This window comes from Pelodiscus sinensis, chromosome 6 (assembly GCF_052426305.1).
Source record: "Pelodiscus sinensis isolate ZL-2025 chromosome 6, ASM5242630v1, whole genome shotgun sequence".
In the NCBI taxonomy this organism is placed as follows: domain Eukaryota; kingdom Metazoa; phylum Chordata; order Testudines; family Trionychidae; genus Pelodiscus; species Pelodiscus sinensis.
This window is the reverse complement of record NC_143057.1, coordinates 23,662,249-23,672,776: the sequence shown is the minus strand read 5'-3', so window position 1 is coordinate 23,672,776 and position 10,528 is coordinate 23,662,249. Positions and strand designations below refer to the sequence as shown.

At 42.8% G+C, this 10,528-nt stretch overlaps 1 protein-coding gene and 1 long non-coding RNA gene across 9 annotated transcripts in view; one reads left to right on the top strand and one right to left on the bottom strand.

Moving 5' to 3' along the window:
- The window catches only part of FREM1 (FRAS1 related extracellular matrix 1), a 118,409-nt gene that overhangs the window by 5,753 nt on the left and 102,128 nt on the right, over window positions 1-10,528 (bottom strand). For all 7 annotated transcript variants that reach the window (XR_012904626.2, XR_001367860.4, XM_006117829.5 and 4 more), the window contains one exon: window positions 555-640. Coding sequence is in view for 5 of the 7 variants with exons in the window: in XM_006117829.5 (XP_006117891.3) it covers window positions 555-640 (86 nt within the window). In the remaining 2 variants the exon portion in view is untranslated. The remainder of the gene's footprint in view (window positions 1-554; window positions 641-10,528) is intronic.
- The window catches only part of LOC149524129 (uncharacterized), a 95,378-nt gene that overhangs the window by 26,011 nt on the left and 58,839 nt on the right, over window positions 1-10,528 (top strand). For both annotated transcript variants that reach the window (XR_016349848.1, XR_016349847.1), the window contains exon 3: window positions 1,529-1,623. This is a non-coding gene — a long non-coding RNA (uncharacterized LOC149524129). The remainder of the gene's footprint in view (window positions 1-1,528; window positions 1,624-10,528) is intronic.

The following is a 10,528-nucleotide window of genomic DNA, read 5'->3' as shown; positions in this document are numbered from 1 at the left end:
TGTTCAAGAATGCAGCTTCAAATTTTACCTCCCTGTAAAAATACATTACTGTCAGTTTTTTAACATTCATACAGGCCTTGTCTAGACAAAGAAAATATTTCATATCTGAAAAGATGTTGGCTAATAATTTTAAGCATTTCATTTCACATAGTGCAGGTATAGCTTATCACCGTTAAAACGTTAGTTGGTTCACCCCAAACACATAAACAGTGTTTAAAATAATATTAGCTAACATATTAAGACATATCTTGTTTTCCTAGTCTAGACAAGGTGCAAAGATGGGAATATGTGAACTCACAAAATTTGTTAGACCTGATTCTCCATTCCATTACAACAGCTTTGAACCACTGAGGTCATTGGAATTGCACTAACATTAAACTCAGCATCCAGGAGAGGGCAGAATAAAGATGAAATACCTCTCTAAAATAAATATATGCAGAACTGCATAGGTGCTTTACACATTCCCTTTTATACATTTCCCAAGGAAAGCCCATATAAAGGCACTAGTGCCCTCCAGGGGACAATCATACTTACAAAATGTTTTGTATACTTGCCTATCCAAAAGGGCTTCCTTCCACTGAAATCCCACAGCCATTGCATGTGTTGTTTAGTGACCACACTTGCTAGACTTCCAAGATATCTGTGCTCAGAAAGAGAAGATAGGATAATCAGAAATACACAGTTAGACATCTTTCTAATTGACTTTTCTGTGATGAGTGTTTATTCTTCTGTAAGACACATATTACAATTTCATATTAAAATTGATGTTTGGATCAAAAAATACCCTTTATCCAAGCTTTTTTTTTTAATAACTCATGTCCATCTGGCCAGAATAATTTGGAAGCAGGGGGTTTAGTTTGCACTGTAAACATGAAATTGACTATGTAGTCACTAGTCAATTATTTAAATATATTTTTATATATAAAATAAATATATATTTTGAGTGTGTCTGTCTGCAAGTGAGTTGTTCAAGAATTCCTCCTAGGAGCTAGGGCCACCAAATTTGGTATGCAGCTTGCTCTTCTCCTAATTTAAAGGAAGGTTGGGGTTTGGTTGTGCCAGGACAACTGGAAGCCCTGGGAAAAGGACTATTTTCTATAACATGCAAAGGGAGGGGCTGCTGTCCGGAGGGATGCGACACTAGGGACAGCGAGTCTGCAGGGGAGACCTATACAGCAGAGTTCCCACTGGGGACATCCATACCACCAAGGGAGTGGACAACGGAGCTGGGGTTCCACCATCTTGCCTGCCAGCACTCGAAGCAAGTAGCCTGCCTGTCCCAAATGCTCCCCACTGCGCAAGCCTTGGCCATAGCAGTGGTGTGAGGGAGGCCCCTGGTGGCTGGGGGGCAGAGCTGAGGGAAGAGAAAATGCCCCTGGCGGCCAAGGGTGGGAGGTGGGAGGAGAGAAAATGCCCCTGGCAGCTGGTGGGTTTGGAGGAGGAGAAAATGTCTATGTAGATCAGGACTGACCCCATCCTGAGCTCCTCCTCATCTCCCAATCCTCACTCTCATCCCCTCCTCCTTCAGCCTCCTGCACTGCCCCCACATCTCCAATGCCCTGCCCTGACTTCTGCACCACCCAGAGCATCAGACCCATGAGCAAAGGACATGGGCAGCACTGGGTAAGTCTGCTATGATATTTTTAAACCCAAATATTAATTCGGTCACAAGAAATTCTTTCACATGGCCCTAAAAGTAAACGTAATTAATCTGGTAGGTGGTTTGTTTTCCAAGCAACAAGTTGTCTCTTGCAATAGTAAGGTAAGTACCATCTACCCTACAAATAAAACTGTGCTGAGGAATTTGGTTACAATATGGCTCCATTTTGTAGGCCAAATTCTCTTTTAAAAACATCCTCTGACCAATAGTAAAGCCCTGGATAAATAAAAGTTAAGTCTTATTAACACTTCAAATTGGAACAGTATCATAACTGGATTGGGACAACTGGAGTATAAACAGAGAAATCACAGAATCATAGAAGGATGGAGATTTCTTATCTCTCTAGGTAACCCATTCTAGTGCTTCACCACCTTCCTAGTGAAATAGTTTTTGCTACTATCCAACCTAGACCTCTCCCAACTGCAACTTGAGACATTGCTTCTAGCTCTGTCGTCTTCCACCTCTGATAATAGCCTTGCTCCATCTTCTTTGGAACCTTCTTTCATGTAGCTGAAGCTGCTATCAATTCCCCCTCATTCTTCTCTTCTGCAGACTGAATAAGCCCAGTTCCCTCAGCCTGTCCTCATAAATCATGCACCCTAGCCCCCGCCCCAGTCATTTTTGTTGTCCTCCATTAGAGTCTCTCCAAATTGTTCACATCCCTTCTGTAGTGGTGATGGGGTAATGCTTCAAAACTCAGTGCAACACTCCAGATGTGGCCTCACCAATGCCAAATAGAAATAATCACTTCCCTTGGTCTGCAGACGATGATCCTACTAATGCAGCCCAATATGCTATTAGCCTTCTTGGCAACAAAAGCACACTGCTCACTCATATCCAGCTTTTTGTCTACTATGATCCTTAGGTCCTTTTTTGGACATCTGCTGCTTAGCCAGTTGGTCCCCAGCCAGTAACAGTGCATGGAATTCTGCCATGCTAAGTGCAGGACTTGTTGAATTTCATCAGATTTCTTTTGGCCCAATCTTCCAATTTGTCTAGGTCACTCTGAACCCTATCCCTACCATGCAGCAAATCTGTCTCACCCTGAATCTTAGTGTAATCTGCGAACATACTGAGGGTGCAATACATATCATCATCCAGATCATTAATGAAGATGTTGAACAAAACTGACCTTAAGTCTGAGCCCGGGCGCACTCTGCTTGATACATGCTACCCTCTAGGCACCAACCTGTTGATCACTATCTGTTGAGACTCATGATCTAGCCAGATTCCTGTCCATTCATCCAAGCCATACATTTTTAACATTCTGGCAAGAATGTTTTGGGAAACTATATCGAGAGCTATGGTAAAGTCAAGGTATATCACATCCACCACTTTCCCCATATCCACAGAGCCAGTTATCTCATCACAAAAGGCAATTAGGTTGGTCAGGCATGACTTGCCCTTGGTGAATCCATGTTGACTATTCCTGATCACCTTCCTCCCTTCCAAGTGTTTCAAAAATGGATTTGTTGAGGACCTGCTTCATGATTTTTCCATGGACTGAGGTGAGTCTGTAGTTCGCAGATTCTCTTTCTTCCCTTTTATTAAAGATGGACAGATACATTTGCCTTTTCCCAGTTGTCCGGGATCTTCCCTGATCGCCATGAGTTTTCAATGTCTCCACAATCATATCAGCTAACTCTCTCAGCACCCTCATGCATAGATCTGACTCCATGAACTTGTGCATATCCAGGTTTTCTAAATAGTTCTTAATCTGTTCTTTCACCACTGAGGATTACTCAACTCCTCCTTATACTGTGCTGCCCAGTGCAGCAGTCTGGGAGCTGAACTTGTCTGTGAAGACCGAGGCACAAAAATTAGTGAGTACTTCAGCTTTTTCCATTTCATCTGTTACTAGGTTGCCTTCCCTATTCAGAAGGGTCCCTTACTTTCCCTGACCTTCTTGCTGCTTACGTATGTGTAGAAACCTTTCTTGTTATACTTCACATCTCTGCATGCTTGAGCAATATTTTTATACTCCTCCCTAGTTTTATACTCCTCCCAAGTTCCCATTTCTTGTAAGTCTCCTTTTTGTGATGAAGCTCACCGAAGATTTCTCATTTAGGCCAAGCCAGTTACCAGCCATCTCTTCTATTCTTTCTGCACACCATGATGGTTTGTACCTGCACTCAAAAGGTACGTCTAAACTACATCCCTCTTGCGAAAGAGGGATGCAAATTAGACATATCGAAAGTGCAAATGAAGCCGGGATCTGAATTTCTCGTGCTACATTTGCATTATTGTGTCACAGTGTTCTTTCAAAAAACGCTGTTTCAAAAGTGAATACGCGATCTAGATGCAGTTCTTTCAAAAAGAAAAGGCCTTTTAGAAAGATCCTGTACTCCTCAGGCTTTTCTTTTCAAAAGAATTGCGCCTATACCACAGTTTCACTTCCAAAATATCGTTTTTCGAAAGAATGCTGTGATGCAATTATGCAAATGAAGCTCAGGAGATTCAAATCCCAGCTTCATTTGAACTTTCAATATGTCTAATTTACATCCCTTTTTTCGCAAGAGGGATGTCGTCTAGATATACCCTTAATAAGGCTTCATTAAAATACAGCTAAGCCAGCTGTTCTGGACTCCTTTCTTCCTCAGCCTCCCAGAGAATCCTCGGATCAATTCCGTGAGGGAGTCAAAGTTTTCTTGTATCAAGTTCAGTGTTCTCATTCTGCTAGTCTCCTTTCTTCCTTTTGTTTGAATCCTGAACTCTACCATCTCATGGTTACTGCTGCTCAGGTTATCACCTACTTCTACTTCTTACAAGTCTTCCTTGTTTGTGAGCAGACGGTCAATAGATGCTTGACTCCTAGTTGGTACCTCCAGCACTTGCACCAGGAAATTGTCCCCAACACTCTCCAAAAACTTCCTGGATTGTCTGCGCACTGCTATATTGCTCTCCCAGCAGATGTCAGGGTGATTGAAGTCCCCCATGAAAACTAGGATCTGTGATCTGAAAACTTCTGTTAGTTGTCTGAAGAAAACATTGTCTACCTCGTTCTCCAGGTCTGGTAGTCTATAGCAGATGCCCACCATGACATCACCGTTGTCGTATTGGCCTCTAATCTTAATCCCAAAACTCTCAACAGGCATTTCTTCAGTTTCATACTGGAGCTCTGAGCAATCATACTGCCCTGTTACATACAATGCAACTCCTCCACCTTTTCTACCCAGCCTGTCCTTTCTGAATGGTTTATACCCATCCATGACAATGCTCCAGTCATGTGACTTACCCCTCCAGGTCTCTGTTATTCCAGTCACATCACAGTTCCTTGTCTGTGCCAGGACTTCCAGTTCTTCCTGTTTGTTTCCCAGGCTTCTTGTGATCATGTACAGGCACATAAGATAACTAGCAATTGCCCTTCTTTCTCAGTAGAAATTCTGAGGCCTCCTCTGTTGAACCCTTCTCCTTGTACTTCCTCCAGCGGTGCAAGTAAACAAAAGATTTTGCTGGCATAGGAAGAGGAGGGCCATGTGACTCTCCACGTAATGCCCCCCTCCTCAGAACTCCACCCTGCCCCTAGTTCGGGACACCCAGGTTCTTCTTCTCCTCTGCTGCACCCCCTGCCCCATATTGCATATTACCTGGGAGGAGATGGGACTCAGAGCAGTATGACAGATGAAGGGAAAAGGAGCCAATGGAGAAAGGAGGAGCTGTCTATGTACAGGACTGGGGGGCAGGGCAGAGTTCTGTGGTAAAAGGAACAGAACTACCAGCCCCACTTCACTTCTTCAGAGCTGCATGCCAGGTCTCTGACAGGGCTGGGGGGTGGAGGTGGGAGCATTCTGCTCCTTGTCTGCCCTGCCCTGTCCCTCCCAGTGGGGAAAGGAGTGGACATGGTTGAAACTTATTCCTGACACAGCAGAAACTGTAGTTAGATGAAGCTTAAATGTCTTCAGTAAAGACTTGTTGGATTTACAGTGCCTTCCACTTAGTTCAATCAGCAGCTGAGCCTCTGCTTACATATTGCCCTTCTTTCTAAACCTTGGAACCAAATAATTTAACAGCAGTATATCACTATCCTTGGATTGGGTCATGAAAATTCAGTAAAAATAAATCACTGGCAGTAGAGACAGTTGCTTCACTGACTGTTATAAATCTGTGATATACATGCTAATGATCATAGCAATAAAGAGATCAACCTCTTATTTCAATCCAAATAATAGAAGCATCTAATTGCAGCCAGAAGAAAGCAAAGGTCTGGCTCTAATAAAATCTAATCTCAAGAGTGATCTGATCTAGATAGTGATTAAAAATCATGCTTGTATGAAAAGACATTTTTAATTCTTACAAGTAGTCAGAACTCTAGACAAAATGAGAAAAAGCTCTGAAGGTGTGTAACCACCTCCCGGCAGATTAAACCTGGGACCTTGAGCTTAGAGTAGAAGCCGCTACAACGTGAGCTATAAAGCCAACTGCCTCTTAACTTAGGCTGTAGAGTTCACTCATTCTTATCTCTCACTGCAAGTGGTCTAAGTGCCACTACATGGTACAGTGAACCACATCCACTATGTGTGTGAGCTACAGGTGCACCTATGATAATAGCATTAACCTAGGCTGGGTGCCAGACAGGCAGGAAATGACAAAAGAATGGTATTCATGGAGCTGCTAAATCTAAATCTAACCAAACCCTGTGGCTATGTCTAGACTGCATCCTCTTGCGCAAAAAAATATGCAAATGACGCGAAGCATGGAATATCGCCGCACCTCATTTGCATAATTAATTAGGCTCCGTTTTTGCACAAGAGGTTTTTGCACAACAGCCGTTCTTCCTGAAAAAAATGCATAAGAATGGTTCTTGCACAAGTGGGGGTTTTTGTACAAAAAAGACATGTAGACAGCTCCTTTTTGCACAAAAGCCTCTTGTGTAAAAATGGAGCCTCATTAATTATGCAAATGAGGCACAGCTATATTCCACACTATCTCATTTGCATATTTTTTGCGCAAGAGGGGGCAGTCTAGACATAGCCTAATTAAAAGGTCTACTGAAGAGGACATACCACTTTATTTAAAATATACACAATACTCCTTTGGTTCCAAATATGTCTATTTACATTTATTTCTCTGTGCTTTAAAATTTATACCGTGCATTCAAAAGCACCTATCACATCAGAACAATCAGTTCCAACTAAGCAAACTTCTCAGCTAGATAGTGCCTTTTGAGGGTATTTGTGGTAATATGCAAGGTATTTAGCATAAAGAATTTGCTGAGAACTTTTAGATCCTTTTTCCAGTGCATTAGAAAGTTTTTTACCAAACTAAAAATGCCCAATAGCCAGTTGGACCCACAAAGGACCCCTGTACACAAAGAACCCCTATAACAGAGGGAGACCTTTGGGTGGTGGTGAACAGCTGTAAAAGACTATTCATCACATACTTTCTGGACAGTAAAGGAGGAATGGTTGGGGCAATCCCATACCCAGCTATCCCAGGCTGTCATATGGTCATTGGGGCCTTTAGCACCAGTACTAGTTAACGCAGTTGGACCAGGACGCATTGGAGAGGGTCCAGCAGAGAGCAGCCAAAATGATTAGGGGGCTGGAGCACATGACGTACGAGGAGATGCTGAGGGACATGGACTTATTTAGTCTGAAGAAGAGAAGAGGGGATTTGATAGCAGCCTTCAGCTTCCTGAAGGGAGGTTCCAAAGAGGATGGAGAGTGGCTGTTCTCAGTAGTGACAGATGGCAGAACAAGGAGCAATGGTCTCAAGCTAGAGTGGGCGAGGTCTAGATTGGATATTAGGAAAAACTATTTCACTAGGAGGGTGGGGAAGCGCTGGAATGGGTTACCTAGGGGGTGATGGTCTCTCCATCTCTAGAGGTTTTTCAGTCCCAGCTTGACAAAGCCCTGGCTGGGTTGATTTAGTTGGGATTGGTCCTGCTCTGGGCAGGGGGCTGGACTCGATGACCTCCTGAGGTCTCTCCCAGCTCTACGATTCTATGATTCTAAGACCAGGGGAGTTCCAAAGGTACTGAGCAGCTTCCAAGACAAGGCCTTACATCTGTTCTTTAGTTGTAGTTTGGCAGCACCTGAGAAACCCAGTCACAGACCAGGACCCAGTTGTGCTATACACAGCAAAGAGATGGCAGATGCCCTGAAGAGCTACATTCTGAGTCCTGTTAGTAAGTTTTATTTAAATGATAAAGCATGGAGAGTGCAAACAGGTTGCTGGCCAATGAACTAGAGGCCCTGATTTTCCTGGATCCTTTGTACTACTCAGGGGCTATGTCTACACTCGCATCTTCTTGCGCGAGTAATATGCAAATGAGGCTAAGCATTGAATATCGCCGAGCCTCATTTGCATACCTAATGAGCCGCCATTTTGCGGAAGAGGTTCTTGCGCAAGATGGTGCTGTCTACACTGCCCTTCTTGTGCAAGAAAAAGCCTCTTGCGCAATGCTGTTACACCTACTACTTGAGAGGAAGAACAGCTTTGCGCAAGAGGGTTTTTTTTGCGCAAGAAGGGGCAGTGTAGATGCTCCTTCTTGCACAAGAGCCTCTTCTGAAAAAAATGGCGGCTCACTAGTTATGCAAATGAGGCTTGGTGATATTCAACGCTTAGCCTCATTTGCATATTACTCGCGCAAGAAGATGTGAGTGTAGATATAGCCAGGCAGTGGAAAGTGCATGATCATAAATGTTCCCTAGAAAATTCCCCTTGTGGAGGGGAGCTACCTACTGGCCTATATCAGAAGCAACAAGCTCCTGTGCAAGCACTGTTCCTCAACTGATGCAAGAACTGTAGGCTGCTCTACCAATTGCTGGGTCTGGCTAGTGTCGAATCAGGGAACTATAAAGGAGCTCTCCTCCCCTCATGACAAGAGGAGCTTGGAGGCAGGGGAGAATTGAGCTGAGAGAATCAGATTCATAAACAGCACTTTGACAAGTGTTGAAAACACTTCTGTTACTTAAATGGAAGGTATCCTTTCCACTGTGCAACCCTCTTTTTGTGTATTAAACATTCGTCAGTAACCCATGGAATGTCATGTCTACACTGTGTGTCAGAGAACACTTCCTTGCTAGTAGTGTTGCAGAAATGATGCAAGCTTGGCAGAGCAATTAGTTGTTTACATAAAACACAGAATGAATCTGTTTCAAGGGAATCATTTTATTGTGAAATGTCATGACTTGTTATTAGAGGGCTGAACAGACCGGTTCAGATGCCATTCAAAATGCAGATTCTAATGATTATGTCACAACCCAATGCTGAAACTTGAACCTTGCCACTTTGCAACCAGAGCCCAAATCTGAATGTCTTCAGGTTCATTCCTCCCTAATGATCAGTCCTGTCAGAATGATGATATGAACAATCCTATACACTGTTAGGCTGCATCTAGATTGGCATGATTTTCCAGAAATGCTTTTAACGGAAAAATTTTCCGTTAAAAGCATTTTCGGAACAGAGTGTCTAGATTGGCATGGACGCTTTTCCGCAAAAGCACTTTTTGCAGAAAAGCGTCCATGCCAATCTAGATGCGCTTTTCCGCAAAAAAGTTCTGATCGCCATTTTCGCGATTGGGGCTTTTTTGCAAAAAACAAATCTTAGCTTTCTACACTGGCCCTTTTGTGCAAAAGCTTTTGCCTGAATGGGAGCAGAATAGTATTACAGTAGGAAGTCAGTGCTTTTGCGGAAATTCAAGCGGCCAGTGTAGACAGCTGGCAAGTTTTTCCGGAAAAGCGGCTGATTTTCCGGAAAAACTGGCCAGTCTAGACACAGCCTTATAGTATTAATGGACCAGATTATGCCTTAGGAAACATACCTACAGACCTAAGTCAAATGTACCAAGTATTTTTGGCTGAGGCTGTTGCTATTAATTTGCTTGTACTGTCTCCAGTTACAAATGGGAAATATGTGGTGCAAGGATGTTTTCAGAAAGGGTCATTAATTCAGCAATTTATGTCCCATTCTGAGAGGTGGCAGACATACAATTTTTGTACCAATATACGAACTTCATTTGTTAGGGATGTGATTTTCTTTAGCATTGTGGTTATATTAACACAACTGCTAATGTGGGTTACTGGTTCATTTTCTGCCAGTCTAACTGCATCCACATTAAGCGGGTACTACTTTAACTATATCCATACAACTCCTCTGTTTAGATAAGGCCTAAGTTTGTTGATCTTCCAGGGATTCTGCAGGGACTATTTATACAGCCAACTTGGGGTTTTCAATTTTTTTTCATTTGGGGATAATATTACTTTTCAAATGAAGGTGCAGACCCCTTTGGAAATCTTAGACATAGTCTGTGGACACTTAGGGGTCCACAGACCCCAGGTTGAAAACCACATTGTTGCTTAACTTTTTTTTGGTTTTAAATTGTACATCCACTAGCAACTGTTTCTTATAAAATTGGGGGGAAGGGGAGTAATAATCCACAGAGCAGTTTCCTCAGATGAAAACCAGGTAGTGAAATGAGTTTTTCAGAGTTCGGAAGCTGGCTATTTCACTGGAATTCAAATCACCTGAAACTCATTACAGCTCTAATATCACCAGTAAAATAACAAGGAGCTGTACTTGCATTACTTTGGGAATGAAACTACTGATCTGTTCCAGTAACAAAAAGAAAAAAATGGAAAAATAAAACAATGTATTAACTTATCTCCCAATCAGCACTTTAAAATGAATTAAACATCTTCTGAGACTGGGACCTACACATCTGTAAGCCATTTGCAGTAGAGGGGGGAGGAACACAGAAGTCTCTGGCTTTAATTAAATTATCACAGCTCATAACAGGTGGGTTTTTTTCTGTTTTTTTCCTTTTTAGTTGGCTGATAGTCTTGACTTTTCCTCTTGGGCTGTGTCCAGACTCCATGCCTCCGTCGACGGAGGCATGTAGATTAGCCAGATCGGAAGAGGGAAATG